The 27,939-nt window shown below is 35.2% G+C and overlaps 1 protein-coding gene across 1 annotated transcript in view; it reads right to left on the reverse strand.

Moving 5' to 3' along the window:
- Window positions 1–27,939, reverse strand: part of LOC126892548 (homeobox protein SIX4) — a 58,130-nt gene that overhangs the window by 14,415 nt on the left and 15,776 nt on the right. Inside the window, exon 3 of the mRNA XM_050662112.1 lies at window positions 13,346–13,592. Coding sequence (XP_050518069.1) covers window positions 13,346–13,592 — 247 coding nt within the window. The remainder of the gene's footprint in view (window positions 1–13,345; window positions 13,593–27,939) is intronic.

Here is a 27,939-nt window from a genome sequence, read left to right on the forward strand (position 1 = left end):
AACCCTTGGGTGCCATGTCAAAGTTTCATATTCCCAATGGTCTCTGAAGGCAAGAAAAACCGCTCTTTTCAGAAAAGCTGGTTAGAAACACATGAATGGCTAGTTTACAGTAAACTAGTACATGGTGGTTTATGCAAGTACTGTGTTATGTTTGGTCGTAGAGAAGGTGGGAATAATGATGTTAAATTGGGAAAGTTGGTTGTTTAGCCAATGACTTCTTATAAAAAGGCTACTGAATTGCTGAAGAATCATGCAAGTACTGAATACCACAGCCGAAATGTGGTTGCATATCATAACTTTTGTTTGATTCATGAAGGCAAGATTAGCAATGTAGTAGCTTGTATGAATACAGCAGAAAAAAAAATGATCGAAGAGAATCGCAAAAAGCTGATTCCCATTATTAAGACAGTTATTTTATGTGGGGTACAAAATATACCACTTCGTGGCCACAGAGATGATGGTATAATTGATCTAAACACTGAGAGCTGCTTCCGGGAAGGTAATTTTCGGGCACTATTGCAATTCAGGGTGGATGCGGGGGATGAGGTTCTAAGCTCTCATTTAAAATCTTGTGGCAAGAATGCTAGCTACATAAGCAAAACAACTCAGAATGAAATAATTGAATGTTGCGGCGATGTGATCACTGACAAGATCATATCTAAAGTAAAAGAATCAAAGTTTTTTACTATTATGGCAGACGAAACGACAGATTTGTCGCTTAAAGAACAGCTAACTATCTGCATTAGATATTTCGACACCAAGAAATGCAAAATTGAGGAAGACTTTATCAAGTTCGTTGATGTTGTTGATCTAACTGGAGAGAACCTAGCAAACACTATTGCTCAAGAACTAAAAAAACTTAATGTTGATTTAGCTAACTGCCGTGGTCAAGCTTTTGACGGGTCTTCCAACATGAGTGGGGTTTTCAAAGGCGTACAAGCCCGAATTTCACAGATCCAGCCTCTGGCAATGTACACTCACTGTGCCAATCACAGATTGAATTTGGCAATTAGTAAAGCTTGCTCTATTGCTAGCATTAGGAATACCATGGGAGTTATATCTTCCGTAGCAGTTTTCTTCCGTGATTCTCTAGCAAGATTTAAAATTTTGGAAAATGAAGTAAGAGAGAAACACAACCTGAAACCAGGAACTCATGGCCTGAAAAAACTCTGTGAAACAAGGTGGATTGAAAGACACGATGCTATTTTGACTTTTGTGGAACACCTTCCTACACTCCCTGCTGCTCTAGAAACCATCGCCAATTCCCCTCAAGGCAAGGGAAGCAATGCATTTTCTTTCATGCACTCTATTCTTTCATCCGAGTTTTTGGTCAGTGTGGTAGTGTTAGCTGAGGTCCTTGGAATAACCTTACCACTAGCACGTAAACTTCAAGCTGAGTACATGGACGTACTTAAAGCAACTGAGCTTGTAGAAGCCACTACAAAAATCCTACAAGAGAGAAGAAACAACAGCACCGACACATTCAAGGAGTTATTCAGTCAATCAACAAAGCTGGCGGAAGAAATGGGTACAGATATTCAGAAGCCCAGGACAACATCCCTTCAAAAAAACCGAGCCAATGTCCAGGCTGAAACGGTTAAAGAATATTATAGGATGACAATTTACATCCCATTTCTGGATTTTGTTATCAATGAACTGATGGCAAGATTTCCCAAAAATGAAATGGAATGTGTAGGTAAGCTACAACATCTTCTCTCACCAGATCTCAATGATGATCAAATAAGGGATATTCTTCAAGGAGCTCGTAAATATGAATATGATTTACCGTGCTTCTCTGCTCTGAAAGGTGAGCTACAAATTTGGAAACACCTGTGGTCCAATTCTGCAAAAGAAATGCCAAAACATCCAGCACAGGCATACAAGTTGGCCGAACCACTGCCAAATGTACAAGTTTTACTGCAGCTGCTGTGCACTCTTCCTGTGACGACGAGTACAGCGGAGCGAACCTTTTCGGCTTTGCGTCGTATGAAGACATATCTGCGAACGACCATGACGGAAGAGAGGCTTAATGGACTGGCATTACTCCATGTTCACCAAGACTTATCTAGTGCATTGGACGCCGAAGAAGTCTTGGACGTGTACGCAAGGAAGCACAAGCGAAAGCTGTCTCTCAAGATTTTATAAGATTGTCGAAGAAAAAGTAATTTTATTCATGTTTTTAGCTGTATTATATTGAAATACAGTATACGTATACTTATGTGTTGTGTATTTTTATCATGTAAACAACATTTTGGAGATCTTAAATTCATGGTAACTAACAGCTTACAGGTCGAGGTCTTCTAACCAGTATTTTTGAATTAAAATGGTAATATTCGATATTAATAATTCTAAAGTTCCTAATAAAATGCAAACAAATAATTTTGAATACAACTGCATATTTTATTATAAATAAGTTAATTTATTAAAAAAATTAGGTTTAGGTATTTAGTCATCGCAATTCACAAATCTCACTGTAATACATAATATTCCTTATTCTAAGTTTGAACCTTGTGCCCCCCCCCCCCCAACACAATTTTCTGGATCCGCCCCTGTGTGCAGTGAACACCCAATCAAATTTCATTAAAATACAGATTTTTAAAAAGCTCCTAAATATTATAGCAGTGGCGGCCGGTCAGGGTCGGCAGGGTCGGCAGTGCCGACCCACACATTTATAGATATAGATTTTTTAAATATTTGTATCTGTGAAATAAAAAAAAATCTATCAGATAATACAGACTAAATTTTGTTCATGGTTTTTAAAAGAATTTGATCAATCCGAGCGTTAAGTGATCCCTGCGCATAACAGACTTCTCAAAAAATGAATGATCCGAGCCATTTATCTGACTTTTCGGCTAGCCGTCCCTAACATCCGTAGCTTGACAATTTACACGTAAAACTCAACGACATAACAAGTCGATGAGCAAGCGAACATTACTTTTCTCCGTGGGCAATAGCAGATACGGCATGGCAGGTTACGCGGCAAGTACGGCACATTTCGGTCTGCCGGTCGGTGTTTCATTTGGAAGCATGCATCGGTAGAAATTGTCAAAAATAATCACGCCGTTTTACGTCGTTTAATTGATATTGTAATTTTTTTAAGTTGTCAGGAATTATCATTTAGTGGACATGGATCGAAGCATTTGTTAAAAATCAAAGTAATTATAGAGAATTAATAAAATTGTTTTAGAAATACCTATTTACTTTCTGATTCGAAGTGTATTCGTAATACAGAATGAACTAATACATATAATCAAATAGTTAAATTTTGAATAACGTTGTTGAATCTGAGATTTAGAAAACCATTTGCTTTTCACTGAAAGTAGATGAAACTTCTGATTATCATGTCATTCACAATTATCAAATATTTTGTTCGATACGCGTTACGTGGTAATATTTATGAGAGGTTTTAGAGATGTGAGTAAAAGCAATAAGGCAGAATATATTTTTGGTGTTTTAAAGAACAGATTCAAATTTTTTGATACCAAAAATAAATTGGTAGGGCAAACTGGGGCAATCTTATGACGGCATTGCTGTGATGAGTGGTGAATTGAATAGTCTCCAGGCAAAAGTTAAAACTATTGCATCACAAGCTTTATTTACTCACTATTATGCGCACATAATGCATTTAGTTTTACATGATACGTGTAAAAAAATAAAGAATATCATCTTCTCTTGCCAGTTTAGCTCACATAAACGGATTACTGCTTTAGAACAAATTTGTTTCGAAAAAAAAAGCGAACAGTTTGTCAGACGCGATGAAATTTAAAATCTCGGTTAGTTTTATCTAAGCAGATTATCTCTTATAGTTTTAGTATCTGTAGCAGATTTTCGTGAACAGCTTTTGGAAGTTTTTGATTTTATTATCGAAGGCGATGATTTTGAAAGTGGCGATACCTCGATCCGTGAAGCAATCGGTTTGAGAACTTTATTAAATACTAATGACTCTTTCAATATTTTTTTAAATATTTTTAAGACAGAGTTTGCCCAAGATATTCCTTGTTGTTCAAAATGAGTCAACTGACATTATTTATTCTAAAAATAGAATACGAAAGCTGGTGCAAAATCTCAGAGATTTTCGTAATGATAGTAGTTTCCAATATATACGCAGTGACGTTTTGGATTCGCTTGATATTTCCGAACCACCTCAAAAAAGATAACGACATGATACATATCTCGAAAAACGAGTAAGTACCTATATCTGTAAATTTTGGATACCTAATATTATATGCAAATAGATACTCGTTTTTCGAATTTTGAAGATTTGCAAATTTTTGACCTCTTTGACGATTTAAAATTTAAAAGTTACGTTCGCTAAAGAATTTTCAAGATATTTATTTTACAAGTTAGGGTACTTAAAAATTATGCTGGTCCAAATATTTTCCGAAAGTGGGATAAGTTGCACAATATGTATGTATAATTCTATGTAGTAAGTACTGCAATTCATTACAACAAACTGTTTATCAATTTTCTTATTACCACCAATTTCTGCCTAAAAAAACGGGATTTACCTTGTCTCAAAAGAATCAACACGTATTGTCGAAACACCATGAAACAAGAGAGAATGTCAAGTACATCAAATAAAAAAAAAGCAAAAAACAACAAAATCTCCTATGATGAATTAAGCCTTTTAGTTTGATGATATACCTATATGAGGAGACAAAAAAACCTTGCCGACCCTGTCTCCAAGGCCACGAGCCGCCACTGTATTATAGTATCATTAAAATAGTTTTTCGAAAATCTCATAAATATCATAGTATCATTAAAATATATCTATTTTTTATTAATCATATAATTTATTTGAACTGCACCGCTACGCTAGATGCACGTGGCTAGTGCAGAATTCAAATTGAACCCAGCCACTATACAGTAAACCTGTAGAAGAACGAGAAATCTTAAATCCGTGAACCAGCGATTCTCCTATCTTAAAACATTGAGGATTTGTGCAGTGCACAGAGAGACCGGGGCGGAGCGTTTCGATTCACAGTTTGGCATTTTCTGTTGTGGGAATTTATTAAATACAATATTGGCAGATTTTTTTATAATGGAGCCTTATTCAGTGAAGTTTATAAAAGAAAATGCAAATATTTTTGAAAATAGACTTCTTATAAAAAGAATGGTAACTTGGCCGGAGATAAACTTTGTATAAGAATGTGCAATAAGAAATAAAAAGTTTAAACATTGTTTTAAAGTTGAACAATATAGAAAAACTTCGTGGTTATGCGGGTGTGATAAACTACATTTTTTGTTTTGTTTTCCATGTTTAGTATTTTCAAAGAATGAAACTATAATTTCAATCTCGGTCTTTGGATGCTGTTAAAATAAACGGATTTTTAAACAGTTTTGATAAAGCCATTTCAATATTCGCAACTTCATCGTCCACCTTCACCACCGAAGAAGCGCCATCATTCAGTAGGTATCATATTCTGCACAAAACAAAAAAAGTGTATGACATCCTGATTAATCGGGTCAAAGATAGGTTTCATTTTACAGAACATCTTTTGGCGAGGCCCCCAAAAATTTTTCGCCTGCGGCGCTTATTCACCATTTGTATAATTACATTCTTTAATTGAACACCCTCCTTAAATTACCACGAGCCGCCACTGTATAACACATTATAGTAGAAAATATCCATGGCTACAAAATTATTTGTTTTTTGAACATCCGCACTCAACTTACCGTGTACCTGTCAACGGCGTAACCAGGATGATCCAAAAGAGGGGGGTTAAAACTGCTAGAGGGTCTCTGAGAGGTATGGATTAAGCTCAAAGTACATCCCAATGGAGGGTTATAACCCGCAAAACCCTTCTTGGTTACGTCACTGGTACCGGTAGCTTTCTTTATAGCCTATTAGAGTGTTTTACATTTTTGCAATTTCCCGAATACTAGGTTTTTTAACTTTTGATGTCAAATATCTCTGGATCCTTAGATGATAGAAGGTCCAAATTTTTACAGTAACTGTAGATAGATAATATAAAGTGCCGCGTAAATTTTTATTGAAAATGTACCAAAACAAGTAAAATAAAAAATAAAATCTAAACATTTTTGGGGTATTTTGTAAGAGTATTTTCAAAAATTTTAAAATAAATATTACCTTCACTCTAACTTTACAAAAATCTACGCGGAACTAAACAATACATCTAGTTTCAAAATGAAATTACAACTGAACAAAAATTAAGTCTCTTAGTGCTTTGGTTACAGAGCTATGTGACATAATGTTAACATTGTCGTTAAATGGGACTTCGAGTGCCCTTAAGTTGCTAGTTACTATTAAATGGATTATTTTGGACTGAATTAAATATTTTGGAACATAAGTAAGAAAATAAGTAAAACAGAAATTTTCTGTTACACGTAGTTTCTTCTTCTTTCAGTACCCTGTCCGGTTATCGAACGTTGGCAATCATATTGGCAATAATAACTTTGTTATACCACTGTTGGAGATTTCGGAGCCAGAATGTTCTTATTCGGCCTGGGCCATCTTGCGATCTTGCTCTGTATTATGAGGTGTAGAAGGTTATACCTCTCTAGATGTTTCATTACATGGACAAAATAAATATTGTAAATTTCGAATTTTTATTTTTGTGTATATCCCAGTTATATTTAATTGATATTATACAGTGCGCTGGAATAAGTGTTACCCCCCCCCTTTATTTACTCATTTATTTTTAGCACATAATCAAAACGCATGGACAGGTCGATTTTTAAAATAATCTTAGTATATTATAGCATAAATGTTTCGAACTTTACGCGATCCCTCTTCAGGTGACAGGCGTTACTTCGATTTTTTAAATGGAAAAGTACATCATGTGACACCTCATTTAAAAGATTTTGAAATACAGATTACAAAAATGTATAATACTTTAATCTTTTTTGAGAGCGTAGGCGGAAAATTTCGGTCGAATTATTTTTAAACGCATTTATTTTTTCGAATCCTGAAAAAACTAATGAGTATTTTAAAAAAATTTAAACTCAGAATGAAATAATACATTATTATCGGTGGTCAAAAGTCCCTGAGAACCTCTATAATGGTTATTTTAATAAGTCATAGGGGTAAAAAAAGAGAAAATTTAGTCTGATTTTTATTTTAAATGTATCATTCAAAAGAAACGTTTTGTTTATTCTAAGGGACTTTCTTCCTTCGGTAATAATACAGTATTTCATTCTGCGTTTAAATTTTTCAAAAATACTTATTAGTTTTCTCAGGATTCGAAAAAAATAAATGGGTTTAAAAATAATTCGACCGAAATTTTACGCCTACGCTCTCAAAAAGGATTAAAGTATTACACATTTTTGTAGTCTTGTAGCTTTTGTAAGAAGCTTTTAAATGAGGTGTCACATGATGTAATTTCCCATTTAAAAAAATAAAAGTTACGCCTGTTACCTGAAGAGGGATCGCGTAAAGTTCGAAACATTAATGCTATAATATACTATGATTATTTTAAAAATTGACCTGTCCGAGCGTTTTGATTATGTGCTAAAAATAAATGAGTTAATAAGGGAGGGGGGTAACACTTATTCCAGCGCACTGTATATCCCAGTTATATTTAATTACGTTTTATTTCACTTCGTAATCAATTATTTATCAAATACACTATCAATATTACACACACCTCATTACAGTAAACAATTCTGATATCAAATCACAAATTATTCGCTACCTTCTAATTTTACACATATTGCTTGTTTTCCAATACACCTACATACATCCATCCAGTTTTAAACCTTTTCAATTCAACTCGATAACTTGGTATAAAAAATAAAAAATAGAAAAAATCCCTATTTCATAAACATGTTTAGTCCTAGATGCTATGTTACATAAAAGGACCTCATACTTTTGCCAGGTTATTAGTTCATTTGATATTCTTCTTCACTTCCAATATCAACACTCAGGTACCTTAACCAATTAATTCACATATCATTATATCATATCAGTTTCCTCCTGTGACTCATACAACTTATCTTAATTTCAACACTACTTTAATATCAGACTTCCATTTACTATAGACTCTCTAATTTACTCTGCCATTGGTACAATTAAACCAAACACTCCTTTTAATTCATAGTAAATCAAATTTTCAACAGCACAGTTGGACTTACTTCAATTTGAATAGGAACATGTATAGATGGCTGCATAGATTCTGGCTATTTCTCATTATAAAAATCATTTCATACTTCACGTTCATCTTACATATTCAAAGTACTTACTTAAATGTAATTATAGCCACAACTTTGTTGATGTTTGTTATTACTAGGTAAATTTTCATTAAATATTTTACTAACAATTAGTTGGCTGTCGGAATACAGGGTAAATTCCACGTCACGTTGTCCATCTGTCTTTTGACACCTTTCAGAAACATCACTCATTTTGCATTCAGTTGCCATTAAGTCATTGAAATGTGATCAACTCAATTTGGATCCCACGTGTTGGGAAACCTGTATACCTTACATTAGGGCATTATCCTGTTTGCCATGTGACCATCACATGCCTTTTTACTGAAGTATGCACTTTTAAGGCATCTATATTTTATGTAAAGGGTTTTTACCCAAATATTTTTCTTTTGTGGCTCAGCTAGCATCCAGTTTGTAAGTATAACCAACTTGCTCTAACCTTTGTCAAAATTTAAATAATAACTTTATATTCATTAAATCGGTTATACTTATTTTTAGATTGAACACTGATGATGATTTTTTATAAAAATCGAAAACGTTTTGTTGTGATCCCTTTTAAGGGATTTTTAATAAAAAAAAATTTTATACCTTTTACAAAGGATTTCTTTCCAATTTTATCAATATTATTTAATAAATACGTAACTCAAAATATTCCTGAAACCGTGTCAAATATTTGGTAGCTTTAAAAATAAATAACCATTTTCAGTTTCGTTGCAACACAAAACTACAGTCGCATCATATTCTAGTTCAATTAGAGAGTGCAGCAAGCACCTCTACCGGTTTTTGATTTACATGTTTACTCTGATTGGAGTACGAAGGGAACCATTCCCGTTGGAACTTTACCGCGCTGAGCAGATGGGACGCGAATTATAAATTGTAAAATTCCCTCATCTTCTTTAGTCTCAGCATCCGTTATGGCTTGCAAATTTTAGAAGCCTCGGAGGTGTAACCAGAGAAGGTCCCCATTGTTTTCAGTCTGGTGGGATGTAGAGTAAAATTTTTGATGTTATTTTATGTGCTATTAGATTGAAAACTTAGTCATTTAGTAGCTTTGTTTGCCACTGACTTGTCACCAGATTCTGTTCGGTTAAGTGATTTGTATGACAAATATAGCGAATCTTCGATTTGGAAAATATCACCATGGATATGGGGCTCATATTTTTTGGAATCCTGGAAAACTAATAAATATTTTTAAAAAATTTAAACGCAAAATGAGAGATTACATCATTACCGATGCTAAAAAGTCAATTATAATAAACAAAAAGTTTCTTTTGAATGATATGTTGGAAATTAAAAATCACACGTATTAAAATAACCATTATAGAAGCTTTCAGAGACTTTCTACCGTCGGTAATGATGTAGTCTTTTACTCTCCGTTTAAATTTTTCAAAAATACTCTTTAGTTTTCTCAGGATTCGAAAAAAATTAATGCCTAAAAAAATAAATTTTGCGCCTACGCCCTTAATAGTTTTATAGTTTTTGGGTTTGTCTTAAGGCGCATTTAAATCAAAGCGAACACGAACGAACGAACGAAGGAACGACTTCGTAGGTGTTCGCTTGGTCATTCGTTCGCTACAAAGTAGGGCCATTTACATTGAAGCGAACGTTCGCATTCGTTGATGATCGGGAGTGCATATTGCCCGTAGATGTATTTAAGATGGGCCAGTCACACATTGTGTTTAAGTTTATTGTCGTGTTTCTTGTTGGGTAAATTTTAATACAATAATAGCTTATAAAATGCAATATGTTTTCTGTAAAGAAAAAAATATGTCATATTCGTAAATATAAGTATAAATTTTGATACTCAATAATTTTCAATAATTTTATATTGTCCTGTTTCTATTCTATAATTATTTAATTTAAAAAAATTGATTTTACTAATTAAAATAAAATAAAAATTATTTCCAGACTCAAAAATAATTTATCCAGGTATTCAATTATTTTGTTGAAAATTTTGATAAGTTTTATTTATTAATATTTTATTTAAAGCTGGCATTATCAACAAAAATTTGAGATAAATAAAACCTCCAAAAATGCCTAGCAATTATAAATTCATATTTCTTCTTCTTCTTCTTAAGTTGCCGTGCATTTCTGCGTAGGCGTCCACCGTACATTGTCTTGTTTATAAAATATTACTGTTTTTAGCAGCATTGCAAAGCATTTCATAGCCGTGGATTCTTGTCCACTGGCGGTGGCGATTACGCAGCCATGGCATCTTTTTCCCAGACCCCTCTTACCCTCTATCTTTCCGTCGAGTATCAGTTGCTGGAAAATGTATCGTTCCCCTCGTAATATGTGCACCAAGTATGCAGTCTTCTTACTTTTAACATAATTAAAAAGTTCTCCATCTTGCAAACCCGCTCTTCTTAATACTTAATCATTTCTGACTCAGTCCGTCCATGATATTCTAAGCATTCAACGGAGGCACCACATTTCAAACACTTCAAATTTGTTAATGGAACTGGCCTTTAACGTCCATGCTTCCATTCCGCACAAGAGCACAGGTCAAACGTAACATATTTTAGCATATAAATTACTGACAAAATATTTGTATTCATATTTCTAATAATAACAAAAAAAAATATCCTGTTACAATAATTTTGAATTCAATATATTTAGGTAGGTACCTGTAATGTGCTTCGAACTAATGAACGCAATCTGTATCAGTAGCCACAGCCAGGTAGCAGGTATCATACGCTGTTTAAAGGAACTTAGACAACAATATATTAAAGAACCAGCTTTCTTGAAATTCTTCCTCGAAAAAGTTGCTTGCTCTTGGTATTATGACTATATTATGTTCAAATAATAAGTTGTAAAATTGGTGTATCAAAATAAATTTGCATTTGATTAATTTTAGCAATTAATTTGATTTGCTTACCTCATTAGTCTTTTGCGGGTTGAAATTTATCAAATAAAAACATTAAGCTTTTAAAAGCAAACCACTTCGAACCCTCTTTTTGTCTTTCTCGTCTAAATGATGCCAGAAGCTAATTCATTTTTTTTTAGTTCAAAGACATCACAACACATTCCTATAGAAATGTTAAAACAAGCATCAGCTTTTCTGTTTATTATTTTATATAGCTTCGATTTCGGGTCTCATAGGTGCCTCATAGGGGCATTTAAATCAAAGCGAACACGAACGAACGAACGAATTCGTTAGTTAACTTTATTGTATTTGTACAGCGAATCGAGCACGACCGAACGAATTCGTTCGCTTTCGCACATGTTCCAACCGATGTCGGTAAGTGAGCGAATCATCAAAGGAAATCGTTGTTCAATGTGGACAGTGGATAGAGGGTAGCGAACGAATTCGTTTAGAAGTACCTGATTTAATTTATTTAAAAACATAGTTTGAGAGGGTTGTTTATTGTGTAGTCGTGAAAACATAATTTTGCAATATGGAATGGACCAATGAAAAGATGCTTCAATTAATTCAGTTATATAGAAATGAAGAATTCCTGTGAAACCCGAAATTGAAGCTATATAAAATAATAAACGGAAAAACTGATGCTTGTTTTAAAATTTTTATAGGAATGGGTTATGGTGTCTCTGAACTAAAAAAATGAATTAGCTTCTGGCATCATTTAGACGAGAAAGACAAAAAGAGGGTTCGAAGTGGTTTGCATTTAAAAGCCTAATTTTTTATTGGATAAATTTCAACCCTAAAAGACTAATAAGCTAAGCAAATCAAATTATTGCTAAAATTAATTAAATGCAAATTTATTTTGATACACCAATTTTACAATTTATTATTTGAACATAATATAGTCATAATACCAAGAGCAAGCAACTTTTTCGAGGAAGACTTTTAAGAAAGCTGGTTCTTTAATATATTGTTCTTTATGCTCCCTCAAACAGCATATAATACCTGCTATTGAATTCAAAATTATTTTAACAAGATAATTTTTTTTGTCATTAGAAATATGAATATGTACAAATATTTTGTCAGTAATTTATATGCTAAAAAGTGTTACGTTTGACCTGTGCTCTTGTGCGGAATGGAAGCATGGACGTTAAAAGACAGTTCCATTAACAAATTTGGTGTTTGAAATGTGTTCGAATGCTTAGAATATCATGGACGAACAGAGTCAGAAATGATTAAGTACTAAGAAGAACGGGTTTACAGGATGGGGAACTTTTTAATTATGTTAAAAGTAAGAAGACTGCATACTTGGGGCATATATTACGAGGGGAACGATACACTTTTCAGCAACTGATACTCAACGGAAAGATAGAGGGTAAGAGGGGTCTGGGAAAAAGATGTCATGGCTGCGTAATCGGCACCGCCAGTGGACAAGAATCCACGACTGTGAAATGTTTTGCAATGCTGCTAAAAACAGTAATATTTTAAAAAACAAGACAATGTACGGTGGACGCCTACGCAGAAATGCACGGCGTCTTAAGAAGAAGAAATATGCATTTATAATTGCTAGACAGTTCTGGACGTTTTATTTATCTCAAACTTTAGTTGATAATGCCAGATTTAAATAAAATATTAATAAATAAAACTTATCATCAACATTTTCAACAAAATATTAAAAAATATCTGGATAAATTATTTTTGAGACTGGCAATAATTTTTATTTTATTTTAATTATTAAAGTAAAATTTTAAATTAAATAATTATAGAATAGAGACAGGACAAAATGAAATTATTGAAGTCGTATCAAAATTTATACTTATGAATATGACATATTTTTTCCTTACAGAATTGCATTGCATTTTATAAGCTATTTATCGTTGATTGATAAATATAGAGGGGTATATTCATCAAGTATATTCATCAATCAACGCTATTATTGTATTAAAATTTACCCAACAAGAAACACGACAATAAACTTAAACACAATGTGTGACTGGCCCATCTTAAATACATCTGCGGGCAATATGCACTTCCGATCATCAACGAATGCGAACGTTCGCTTCAATGTAAATGGCCCTACTTTGTAGCGAACGAATGACCAAGCGAACACCTACGAATTCGTTCCTTCGTTCGTTCGTTCGTATTCGCTTTGATTTAAATGCGCCTTAGATGGTTTTGTTCTGACTGCGAACATGTAGTTTAGACTTGGATAATAATTTGCAAAATTTTAACTGATCTAAAAGACTAAAATATTTACATATCAATAAAAAATACATTCTCTATCTACAGAAAAAATGAAAAACTGTTACTACTTACGGCCTAGATTGTGGCGTCCTGTCCCTCTGCCTCCTATTTTTGAACCAATTCGACACTTGAGTTAAAGTTAATCCAGTCCTTTTTGCTAACGCTCGTTTTTCATCTGGCGTTGGATATCGATTTCTACTATAGCAGTCTTTTAAAGCATTCCTACTTCTTTCCTTAAAACAATAGACTGTTTCCTCACCGTCCCATATTGTTTTTGGTAAAGGATACTTTTTGCGTAGTCGGTATTTGTCGACAGCTCCTAAAAATAATGGAAGATGAGGATGTCAGTTGTTACTGTAATATGCATGAGTATACGAAGTACGAAGTAAAGAACGAAGCAATAATAATAATAACTGATGAACGCTAGAGTGGGCAAAGATTATAATAGAGGGATGAGAAAATATGGAAACGATACCGCAAACAGAAATGGAATAAGGATGATCAAATTCCGTAGAAGGAAAGATCTAAAGACTGGGAACACCTATTGGAACCAACGAAGAGAAAATAAGTACCTACACGTTTGTAGCAGAAAAAAGAAACGCTAAAAGCCTAATAGACTAAACAGTACATATTATATGAACAAATTAACAAAGCTAATACAAAAAATTTAAACAAGGAGAGAAGCAGAAATATGATTACAGGATAGGCTAGTTGTAGTAGAATGTACAGTAAGGCCACGAAGAAAAGAGGATAAAACTAAATACAGAAAAATAGAAATATACAAACTAAACAAGAGAGAAATAGAACAAAAATACCAAAACGAACAAACGAAGAGTTCAAAAAATTAGAAAGTGAAGAAATCCAATGAAATCTCGATTAAAAGTGGAAAATATTCAAAATAACAATAACCCATCAGGCGAAAGAAATATGTGGAATAAGAAAATTTAACAAACACTTTAAGAGGACAGAATGATGGAATGAAGAAATCAAATCATTAATAAAGGAGAAGAAAAGTACTTTGAAGAAATATAACCAAACACTCATAAAAAGCGATAAGAAGGAGTATATTACAAAGAGAATCAAAGCATAAAAATTGGCAAAAAAAATCTGGTAAAAATTTGGAGGTAGCTTGAAGGAAGGATATAAAATAAATAACTGACAATTCTGGACTCTCGCATAAAGAGGATAAAATGCTGCAACAAAAGAAAAGAAATAAGAGCAATAAAAAACAAAAAAAAATAACCTAAAACGAAGAATATAGAAATATTAGAAAATTTCAAAAGAACACTATGAAGAAATAAATGGGGATGAAGCGACAGAAGATTACTTAGAGGAAGACGAAGTATTAGAAAGTTTACGGGAGATAAAAAGAGAGATACAAGAAAGAAAATGATGAAGCCATAAATAGAATCATAACAGGAAAAACATGTGGGATGATAAAATTGGGCCAGAAATAAATAAATATGGCTGTGGATAACTTGCAAAAAAGCTTGAAAGAATCAAGAGATGCCTGAGGAATAGGAAAATAATTTAATCGTATCATTGCATGAAAAAGGATACTATGCCCAGATCAAGTTAGCTATAAACTATATACATCGATAATAAAGAAAATACTAAATGAGTACGTTACTAAATAAATAGGTAGATCAACTACCATACTAGACCTTTATTGACCTTAGGTCTTGTAATGGTCTTAGGCGGCCCACATATAAAATTATTATTTATAACCACACTGTTGAAACTTTTTGTACTTCTTATTTGGGTGGAGTCGGACAAATTTGGAGCTTAGCGCATTATGGCAGTGGGGCGTTTGTCTGTCAAGCGGTCACGAAGTTGTCAATTTTATGCAAGAAAAAAATTTATAACCACATTGGTAATTTTGTTTTAATCAATGGTTTTTATCATATAAACAGCGAAAACAATTTTGTCGGACAAAATTATTGGGCCATATCACGCGTCGGTTACGCTAAATATGTGAAATTTATTAAAATAATAAATTTATTACCACATGGCTAATTTTAACAGAATCTACCATAAAACATTTTTACAATAATGTGGTAACCTTGTCGGACAATTTTTACGGGGCTTATGCGCAGACGGATGCGCCGAAGTTGTCAATTTCCTGGAATTTTTTTATTTACAACCATTTTTCCGACAAAAATAGGAGGCTATAAGTAATTATATTCTAAATCAAAAAATCTAAGTGTCCTACAAAAACATTGGGGCAAATCGACAGTCGGACAAAAAATTTAATTTTTATTAGTAAACTACACTTTTAAACTATTCTGGGTTCGTGCATCCCTTATCTTTACAACCATTTTTCCTACAAAAGTAGTAGGTTACAAGTAATTATATGTAATTGTCTGACAAAAATGTTGGGGCAAACGATCAGAAAACTTAATTCTTTTAGTTATCGACGCCCTTAAGAGGAGCCATTGTCAAAAAAAAATTTAAAACAGTTTTTCTCGGTTACTTTTGAATCGATTCAGCTGAAAATTGGTACACACACTAAGTACAACATTTAAAAGGATGTGACGTAGAGTTGTACCCAAAATGTTCCAAAAAATTTTTCGACATGTGGGAAAATTTTGGAAAAATTTTGATCTGAAGTTTTGTGTACATACTCCTTCTGTAGTTTCTTTTCTCGAATTTTCAAAAAAAAATTCCGACAAGAGGGAAAATTCCGGAAACTGATCCAATATGCATTACACATGTAAAAAAACAGTACAAAATAAAAATGACATCTGTGGTACTAAATAAAAAAAATCCAGGAAATTGACATCTTCGGCGCATCCGACTGCGCATATGCCCCGTGAAAATTGTCCGACAAGGTTACTACATTATTGTAAAAATGTTTTATGGTAGATTCTGTTAAAATTAGCCATGTGGTAATAAATTTATTATTTTACCACACTACGCCATAATATACGCCCCACTACCATAATGCGCCAAGCTCCAAATTTGTCCGACTCCACCCAAATAACAAGTTCAAAAAGTTTCGACGGTGTGGTCATAAATAATAAGTTTATATGTGAGCCCAAGGACTATAAAACAAACTACGCGAAAAAAGGTAACGACTTTCGATTAATAAGTGTCATGCCCCATAGACCTGGATCCCGCGTACCAAAAAAAGTTGATGAATAGCAAGCTGAAAATTTGTTAATAGCTTAACGGTGTCTAATCGGACAAACTTTGATGTACGGGAACACTGGAAGTTTTCGTTGTGGAACAGTTTAAAAATTTGGAACGTCAGAGTACGAAAACGCCCCATGTATTTTGTCGGACAGAACTTCCAATTGATTTGTTACCGTTTCATTAAACTCTCATGCAAAAATCAGACTGCTATTTTTATCACCAATATAATTTTTGCATGAGAGTTTAATGAAATGGTAACAAATCAATTGGAAGTTCTGTCCGACAAAATACATGGAACGTTTTCGTAGTCTAACGTTCCAAATTTTTAACCTGTTCCACAATTAAAACTTCCTCTCTTTCAGTGTTCCCATACATAAAAGTTTTTCTGACTAGACACCGTTAAGCTATCAAAAAATTTTCAGCTTGCTATTAATCAACTTTTTTTTGGTACTTGGGATCCAGGCCTACCATATTCTGAAGCTATTTCTAAAAATTATCCATAACACAATGTACAAAAAATGCGAAGAAGATATGGGTCCGGAACAATTTGGCTTTCGAAACGGTATGGGCACTCGAGAAGCTTTGTTCAGTTTCATTGTTCTCATGCAAAAATGTCGGGATCAACAAAAAGATGTCTAGTTGTGCTTTATAGACTATGAAAAGGCTTTTGACAAAGTTAAACATGATCAGCTAATAGGATGCTTGAACAATTAATAAAATACGTGAACTCTACTGGAATAAAAACGCGTCTGTTAAAACTGAAATGGGTGATACTGAAACCATAAACATCCAAAGAGGAGTTAGACAAGGTTATACATTATCACCATTATTATTCAACTTGTACTCAGACTCAAAAGAAATTTTTGCACGAGCTCTAGATGAAGCACAAGAAGGAATAAAAGTCAATGGAAAAATCGTGAACAACATCAGGTACGCCGATGATACAGTACTGATTGCTGGCAGTGAAGAAGAACTACAAGTTCTGTTAACCAAAGTAGTGCGAGAAGGAGAACTATACGTTCTTAAGGTGAATGTAATAAAACTAAAACAATGGTAATTTCAAAAAAGCACACACCAGTTGTAAACATCCTAGTCAACAACAATCTCGTTGAACAAGTGAAAAAGTTTAAGTATTTACCTAGGAGGATGTTGGATGCATGAAACCTTAGACCAAGAACAAGAGATTAAGTGTAGAATAGAACAGGCAAGAAACACCTTTTTAAAGATGCGACAGTTACCCACTGCCCGCAATCTTGATCTGTCCCTACGATACCGTACGATAAAGTGTTATGTATATTCTATACTACTACACGCCGTGGAAGCTTGGACGTTAACAGTCAGCTCGTTACGACGTTTAGAGAGCTTTGAGATGTGCGTATTTCGTCGTATGCTGAAAATTCCATGGACCGACCGCATTAGGAATGAAGAAGTTTTAAGGCGTATGAATAGAGAACGCGAACTCACAGAAATTGCCAAGAAACGGAAAACATCTTATCTTGGACACACATTTAACACAACAGGTATAACTTCCCTCAACTTATTATAGAAGGGAAAATAGAAGGAAGACACGGCCCGGGTAGACGACAACTGACCTGGTTGCGCAACATCAAAGAATGGACAGGATTAGTCTTTCAACGTCCAAAATAGAGAAGACTTTGCAGAAGTCATCGCCAACCTTCGCTAAAAAGAGGGCACCCAAAGAACAAAAAAAAAGTGACCTTTTTCGAAGTGATTTTTTTAATGAGAATACGGGTCGTGCTCTAACTCATTTTAAAGATTCATCATCATAGTCATTAACATCTTAGTAGATGTGTTGTGGTTCATAATTGGGCTTCAGCAGCTCGGACAGTTTGATTGATAATATTTCTCCACTGGTCGCGGTCATCAGTTACATGTATTACCTCAGTATACTGTTTGTTGAGAAGCTTTTTAGTAATGTTCGCCCATCGCTGTGGAGATCTTCCGCGTTGGCGTTGAGTCTGAGGCCTTCCTTGGACCACCAACCGCTCCATTTTGTGATCACTCCGATGGATATGACCAAAGAACTTTAAAATTCTAGAGTAAACGGTACTGGAGAGACGCTGATCCGGTTTAATTTCATCCAGAACCGAGACATTTGTACGGCGAGCCGTCCATGGAATTCGAAGCAGGCGTCTCCATGTCCACATTTCAAAGGCGTCTATACGTCGTCTATCTGATTCTTTGACTGTCCATGTCTCGCATGCATAGTAAAATATGGAAAAGACCAGAGTTGAAACGAGTCTCTTTTTGTTTGTCATAGTAATATGACGATCACGCCAGACCCCGTTTAGTTCACTCATTGCTGCTCTTGCTAGTTGAATGCATCTTCTAATTTCGGGTTCACAACTGCCTGTGTTGTTAACTGGAGCTCCAAAATATATCATAGATGAGACTACCTCGCATCCCGCAATAGTTTGGGTTTCAGGAAACTGTTGTTGGCGATCAATAACCATGATTTTGGTTTTGTTGTAGTTAACCATGAGTCCAAATTTAGCAGTTTATTTTAGCAAGATTATTCAATTCTATATTCAGTAATATAAACATTATTATTAGCGAGGGCGGAAAGTCCCTGAAAACTTCTATAATAATTATTTGAATAAGTTACAGGGGTGAAAAAAAAGAAAAAATTTAGTGTGATTTTTAATTTCAAATATTTCATTCCACAGAAACTTTTTGTTTATTCTAAAGGAATTTCGGCCCTCGGTACTAATGTAGTCTGTCATTCTGCGTTTAAACTTTTCAAACATATTTATTAGTTTTCTGAGGATTCGAAAAAATGAATTCATTTAAATAGCATTGAACAAGATGTTGTGCCTACCCCCTTAAAGCATATTTGGATAAATAACCTAACTCTAGTCTATGTGCCAATAGTTTTAATTCACTCTGTATAAAAGTGAATCATATTTTTTTTTCGAAGTGTGTTGTCTTTCGTAGGAGTAGGATCACTTTTCGTAAACTGCAAAGAAAGAGATAAATGTCATACGATGCACTAGGTAATACAAGTTGATAATAGGTAGGTACTTTAAACTTTTATAAATAAATTTAGACTTTAGATAAAATTACAGTAAAAAACTACACAAAACTTTAGAATGCAGAATGTGTCCAAAGTCTGCATTAAAAATATTATTTTTGTGTTTTTTTTATAACAATATGTCCGATTTATAGATATTCGGTTTAAAAAATTCCAATATTAATATTTTTTTGTCTAAATTTATTAGTCTCCTATCATTTGTATCGTATTATAAATAGGTATTCTGTTTATATCGTATTATACATTAAAAACCTATATTGGGATCAAATGGCGTCAGTCAAAATAGACAACAGCAGAAATGTCAATAAAAAGAGGAGTTTGTCAGGACTGTGTACTTCCTCCACTATTATTTGATATATATTCCGAAAAGATCTTTCAAAATTCCGTCGAAAATATTGAAGAAGGAGTAAAAATCAACGTAGAATACGTGAACAGCTTAAGATACGCAGTCGACACCGTTATTCTTGTGGGTTTGCAACGACTTTAAAATGTCAAAACTAGAGAGGGAGATAGCTTGGAGCTGAATATAAACACAAATAAAACCAAAGTAATGGGTGTTACACGTGCACCAAATGCTGACATTAATATTCGTATCTATAACAAACAGATAGAATCTGTACAATGATTCCAGTAACTTGGTTGCTAGATAACAAGCGATCTTGACCACGAAGTCGAAATACGTGTTCGTATCATAGAATATGCTAGGTCAGCTTTTCAAAGAATGAAAAAATTCCTAATAAAGTCTACCTTATCGTTAGATATTCGATACCAATTTGTAAAAACATTCATTTATTCCATATTGCTATATAGAGTGGAAACATGGACGCTCGAAATTACAAGTATGACGGGTATAGAAGCCTTTGAGAAGTGGGTTTTTCGAAAGATACTGAAGATCTCTTGAACAGAGCACGTGACTAACAACGAGGTGCTGAGAAGAGTGGGGACTCAGAGAGAACTCTAAATATTGTAGAAAACAGAAAGACGAGTTATCGAGGACATATTTACAGAGGAGAAAGATACAACTTTTTACGACTCATAATGGAAGGGAAAGGAAGAAGAGGTCCAGGAAGAACAAAATTCTCCTGGCTGAAGAATGTAAGAGACTGGACTGGACAGGCATAGACAAGCATTCTATACTAAAAGCAGCTCTAGATAGAGAGTAATTTGCTATAGTTATAGCCATCCTTCAGTAATAGAGAACGAACAGGCGGCCAAACTATCTAACGATCTCCTGGCCAATACACAACTGAAAACATGAACGCCCAACCAAGAAATGGTTCTTATGAGAACCAAGCGACTAGAACTCTGGGACCCATTGTCCGGATTTGTCAGATAAATATTGAAGGCATTAGTCGATCCAAAAGCGAAATGCTGCCAAACATACTACTTTCTAACGACATCGACCTGGTAGTCATACAGGAAACCCATGCTGCGAACGAACAACAACTCGCAAGTAGAGGCAAAATTCCAGGCTATGATCTTCTGGGAGCAACCTATCACCATGCTTATGGTACCGCCAACTACGTAAAAAACTCCGTAGAAAACGCTCACCTCATATCTTCCACCATGCAAGATAATATACATTTGACCGTTACCAAAATAGGTGAAATGGAAGTGACAAATGTTTATAAACCCCCAAGTATTACATGGCCAAGCCACGTCATAGACATAAGGCCCCATCCCGCCATCTATTTAGGTGATTTTAACAGCCATCATCAAGAATGGAAATACAGAAATAACGATGAAAACGGGGAGACACTGCTAGACTGGGCAGAGAGTAACCACCTGCATCACGTCTTCGATGCCAAAGACCGGGGCACTTTTAAATCGGCGGCATGGAAACAAGAGTACAATCCAGATTTATGTTTTGTGAGCAAAAACCAGAAAAGCTACCCCTTACCAACCAAGAGAAGAGTACTTCATGACTTCCCGCATAGCCAGCACAGGCCGATCATTATTGAGATTGGTATCCAAATCCCACTAGTCACAACCATTCCACGACCACGCTGGAACTTTAACAAAGGTAACTGGCCCGCCTTTACCAACGAACTCGATAAAATCCTACGATAGATTCCACCAACATACAAAAATTATGAAAGGTTTAGAGGGGCAATAATTGCTACAGCAAAGAAACACATTCCCAGGGGCCATCGTAAGCAATACATACCAGGATGGAGTGAGGAAAGCCAAAACCTCTACGAAGAATATCTTGAAACCGGTGAAAGTGACATTGCGGACGAACTTCTCCTGAGCCTTGATGTAGCAAGAAGGAAGAAACGGACAAATGAAGTCGAATCGTTAGATTTCAAAAAGTCTAGCCGTAAAGCGTGGTCGCTCCTAAGAAAACTCGGAAGTGACAAACTGGCAACACGACAAATCCACGACTTCAACCCTAATAAAATTGCATCACATATAGTTGCCACCTCCAGAGGAGCATGTGATAAAAAGTTTACCACTACTATAAAAAGGTAGCTTAAACATCTAAAAGCTGCCTGTCCATCAGATACAGAGTACTCTGCACCGTTCACTCCAGAAGAAGTCTCAAACGCCATCAAAGACATTAAACCTAACAAAGCTCCTGGTACAGATGGTATACCTCCCGAATTCCTGATCCATTGTGGGAAATTTGCAAAAACCTGGTTGTCTAAATTCTATACAGATATACTCAAAACAGGTAACCTACCAAACATCTTTAAACAAACAAAAATCATAGCCATTCTAAAACCTGGAAAACCAACAGACAACCCAGCGAGTTACCGCCCCATCGCTTTACTCAGTTCAGCTTACAAGCTCCTCGAAAGACTGGTCCTGAACAGAATCGGCCCAAAGCTACTTCAAAAAATACCAATTGAACAAGCAGGATTCAGGCGTCAACGAAGCACCACTGACCAAGTGCTCTCTATAACTACCTACATAGAGGCAGGTTACCAAAGAAAACTGAAGACGTCTGTGGCATTCATCGATTTATCGGCTGCATATGACACGGTTTGGAAAGATGGCCTCATCTATAAGCTCCTGAAAATAATCCCCTGCAAAGCAACCGCCCGACTCATAAATACTATGCTGAGCAGTAGAAACTTTCGTGTAACCATGGGAACTACAGTGAGCAAACAGAGAACGCTTAACAACGGCCTCCCCCAGGGCTCCGTACTTGCACCGCTGCTATTTAGTATGTATATAGCTGATATGCCCCCTACCAGATCTAAAAAATTTGGATATGCAGACGACTGGGCACTTGCAACTCAAAACTCCTTAATACAAAACTCCGAGGCAATCCTAACGGAAGATCTGGAACGCCTGGTTAAGTACTTTAAACAATGGAGACTTAAACCTAACCCCAAAATAACCGAGGTTAGCTGTTTTCACCTGAAACAATATGGCCCACACAAAACTTAAAGTGTACATTGATAACCAACTGCTCACGCACAACTATAATCCCAAGTACCTCGGCGTCACCCTGGACAGAACACTCTCCTTTAAGAAACATCTTGAGAACACCGCAGCAAAGCTGAGAACCCGTAACAACATCATACAGAAGCTTTGCGGGACTACATGGGGCTCAACAGCAAGTACACTTCGGTGTTCAGCCCTTGGACTCGTATACTCCGCAGCTGAATACTGCTCCCCTGTTTGGCTGAACAGCTTTCACACAAAAATTATAGATACTCAGCTCAATGTCGCCATGCGTCTCATATCTGGAACGATCAAGTCTACACCTGTGGAGTGGCTTCCACTACTGAGCCACATACCTCCACCTAACCTTCGTCGTCAGCATGCTCTGCTTAGAGAATTCCAAAAGCTGCTTAACAACTCGCAGTTACCTATACACACATATGTCGCCGACGCTAACTCACATCGATTGCGTTCCAGAAAACCTCCGACTAGAGATGCAATAAACTTGAGTTCCAACAATTTCCAAATGAACTCCCAGTGGAAGAACATGCAGAGCGACAGACCGAACCTAATAATGAGAAACACACCATGCATCACAGAAACTCCACCAGGTTTTGACCTCCCCCGAAAATCATGGTCAACTCTTAACAGGATAAGAACGGGTCATGGAGTCTGTGCAGATTCCCTTTATAAATGGAAAATGAGAACCTTTGCTGAGTGCGACTGCGGCGCCGAGAAACAGACCATCCAGCATATGATTGCCGAATGCCCTCGGAGAAAGTATGATGGAGATCCTCTGGACTTCGCCTCTGCAACACCAGCGTCGATTGAATATATTAATACATTAGATGTTAGACTATAACATATGTGTGATAATGTTGTGTATCAAATTGCCATACGCTAAAATAAAAAAAAAATAAAAAAAGTAATAGAGAAGGCACCTTAAGAAGAAGAATACTCTGTTTTGTCCTTCAACCTCTTTTTCGTTATCTACTTTAAAATAAATTATGGAATTAATACAGAAAGATACTCTCAATATATCCTATTTTTAATTATTCACTACAGAAGGCTCTGGTAAGGTAGTCAGACCTATGGAATACCTGTGGAGATTTGAAAGGGTCTAAGATTGGATGTGGTTGAAGTGTTGTGAGAAATGATGAGTACGATATATGAGGAAGTAAGGATGCCCAATGCATGAACGGATAGCGTGATGGTATCACTGTATAAAGATAAAAGGGACATTTAGGACTGTAGGATAAAGGGGTAAAACTGACAAGGGCATAAACATAAACGGAGAAATGCTTAGCCACCTGAGCTTGCAGATGTTATTGATTATATAACCTGAGGTTGCAAAGGGGGATTGAAAATAAATATATCTAACACCCAGATGATAACAAATCTTGTAGTCAGCGAAGAGATGTGCGAGGAACAAAATCCATAGACCATGTAATGGCTTATCGCAAAACGTACACCGGAAAACAAAACTCCGGGTCTATAAAACAATAATCAGGCCCATAGTACGTTATGGCTGTGAAACATGGGTGTTGTCACAGAAATCTGCCAATGCATTGTTTGAAATCAGTGTTTGAAAGAAAAATATTACGTAGGATACTGGGCCCAATAAGTGAAAATAACAACTGGCGAATTAGGTATAATAGAGAAACATACGAGCAATATAGCGAACCAACTCTAGCACAATACACTAAACTGCAGAGATTACGGTGGGCAGGGCAAGTGGTCCGCATGCATGAGAATGGAATCCCCAGAAAATTGCTAAATGCAAGAATGCAAGGAAAAAGACCTGTTGGAAGACCTAAAAAGAGATGGGAAGACGAAGTCGATGAGGATGCCAGGAACTTCCTGGGAACGCGTTCATAGAAAAGAACAGCGGTAAATCGAAATGATTGGAGAAGCTTGTTGAAGGAGGCCAAGTCTCGATTTGGGCTGTAGTGCCATTGGATGGATCGAGGTAATGGCTTATAAATACCTAGGTCATGAGATTCTCATAGGAAAAGATCTTGAGCTACTCGGTCGTATAAGACTGACTTGGGCAGCCTTCGGCAAGCTGAATCATATTTTTATATCGTCTGATATATCAATATGTCTTGAAAGAAAAACCTTTAATCAGTGTGCTTTGCCAGTGTTAACTTACGGAGCGAAAACTTTAACCATGACAAGGATAACAGTGCAAAAGATACGTGTGTCTCAAAAGGCGATGGAGCGTGCTATGTTGGACGTTTCACTACGAGACAAGATCCCAAACCGCCAGCTACGACAAAGATCAGGAGTGGCTGACGTAAGTAGTAGAGAAAATAGCATCACTGAAATGGAACTGGGCAGGTCACGTGGCTCGAATGACAGATAACAGATGGGCAAAGCGGATACTGGAATTGAGACCAAGGGATGATGCCTACCGAAGCAAAGTCGTCCACCAGCACGTAGGACTGATGATCTAAAACGTTGGCAGGCGCGGATACAGGGGGGGGTCAACGGGTCCATGGACCCCCCTATTGTATTTAGTCTATAAGTATTTTTTTATTATTTTTTTTCTGTTAACTCTAAACTTTAAGCCAGCAGTACAACACTAAATTACACGACAACCGCTTCCAAAGAATCGAAAGAAGCCATAAAATCTAATAAAACACCCTTCTCTGAAAAATAATCTGCAGGCGCATTTGTTTGGGTACCGGTGGAACCATAAACAACGAAAATATTTTTCTCAATTCAAAGAATAACAAAAATGATATTTTAAAATGAAAATACATTACACAGGGTATAAATTTACTTCATGAAAAGTCACGTTTCAAATTTGCGATACAATAAAGATATAAAAATTTGTATTTTACTAGATAATCCATGCGTACCTACCCATTGATGGTAGAAAGGTTAACGACCAGTGAAATTAATAGTCGTGAATTGTCTATCAACCCTTTTGATATTGTAGGTATTTGGGATTATATAGTGTATTTTATCCTTAGAGTAAGTGTGAGTCGTATGACTAAATCTGGAAAATATAATATTTGAGCAGTGTTGCCACAGGTCTTGGACAGAATTTCGGGAGACTGCTCCTATTTTTCGGTAGAAATCGTCAAATTTCGGTAGATTTCATTTTTGCTTCTTTTGCTATCACATTGCAAAAAATGATACTTTATGTACGAGTATTCAAAAATAAACTACATTCAGCATTATATAATGATCAATTATCACCATTCATCATAATAATCATTCAAAGTTCAAAATCGGTATACATACAAATGTACTTTCTCTGCTTTCTAGGTATTATAGAGCAACTTTCTTTATTTTTTTTAATACAAAATAACTCGAGTAGAGCCGTCTAACTAATGGTAGGGGAGCAAAGTATGCTAAATGTGCAGTCACTCGAGCGCTTTGGGGACCTATTGGGTTGTGATTATTAGGTCCTAAAACCAAAAAAAGTTAAGTAAAATTTTCCATTTTATCGGGCGCTTGCCATTTTTTAATTTAATTTTCCATTTCCATTAATCGTTTTTTCCGAATATTGCGCCATCTATCCATAATTCGAAAAAATGTTTCGAATAAAAGTTGCTTATTTTTATGCAGAGAATTCAAATCTGCAATAAAAAATGGGGGCTCCCATTTAAGATTTTAAAGTAACCCCCCACCCCACCTCCGTGGGGGGTCGCGTTTGATACCATTCGATATATTTTTCAAAAATATTAAATAAGTGTATTTTGCAGTTTTTCGATCTGATGTTTATTTTGCTAAATATCGCGGGATTTGTATTTAAAATTTAAAATTTACCCCCCACCCCTCTCTGTGATGGGTCGTGTTTGGTATCTATCGATAGATTTTTGAAAAATATTGAACGTGTAGTTTTTAGTTTTTCGATCTGACATTCATTTCGCGAAATATTCGCCTTTTTCTTGTGAAACTTTGTGACTCACCAATTCCCTTACGCCCCGCTCAAATCGTCAGATTTTTTAAATATACACTGTTTTGCATGTATTTAACTTACCTTATCTTAATCTGACAATTTCGAGTATTTTTAAGGATAGATTTTTTTTTTCGGGCCCCCCTAAACGAACTCCCCTGTGTTAAGAGCCCATATATGGCAGAGGTACATCTGCAGGGTACCACGTTTCTCCCCATATGATAATCTGACGCGCTCGAGTAACTGCAAAAATCCCCGCTTGGGCTCCCCTACCATAACGCAATACTAAATATCAAGGATGCTTTAGTTTTGTTATAAGGAATTAATTTATTTATGATAAAATAAAACTACATATTTTTTCCTGTTGTAGACTTTTTAAAAAAGCTTACCACACGTGTACCTATTAACGTTCAAAATACAAATATTCTTATTTGAAAGCTGTATAATTTTTGTTATAATAAATAATAGTTATAAGTTATTAACATTTATAAATTACTGCAAAAACAAGGGTTTTTTGCAATTATCTCCAATTGTTTATGTATTTCAAATTAGAAATTATTAAGATCTAAAATATTTATTTGAAATATTTTTCTCTAAAATCTACAGGGAATGTTTTATAGGCAAAAACATGATGATTTACACTTTATAATCGTTTAAAAACAAAACAATGTCGGACATTGAAGCAATTGAGAACGAGAAAAATTTTTAATGTTCTTTAGTTATGTCGAAATTCTGTAAGTTAAAAAGGTGCAAAATAAATTTCTCTTGTTTTAAGATTTTAATTTAAATACTATTTTTAGTTTTATTTAGTTTGGAATTATCTTCTATATCAAAATAAGCCACAATCCTTCAGTATTCACTATTAAGATTCAGGTAGATACATTTTACTCCCAAAATTATAATATAAAAGGACAAAGGACTGGTCATAAAATTGATATCGGTAAATCCGTATCTGCTGGTTCGCACATTGTGTCACAAGCTAGTAAAAGCAATTTAAGAATTCTTGAAAATTGACTAAACTCTGTTGCCAAATCTATCCGCTAAAAAAAGTTTTCTAATAATTTTGATTTTTCGGTAAAAAAAAATCGGCAAATTAATTTGAAAATTAAGAATTTTGATTTTTCGGTTGAAAAAAAGGAGAATTAGGTAGATCGGTAGATTTGACAGGTATTCGGT

Source organism: Diabrotica virgifera, chromosome 9 (assembly GCF_917563875.1).
Source record: "Diabrotica virgifera virgifera chromosome 9, PGI_DIABVI_V3a".
In the NCBI taxonomy this organism is placed as follows: Eukaryota; Metazoa; Arthropoda; class Insecta; order Coleoptera; family Chrysomelidae; genus Diabrotica; species Diabrotica virgifera.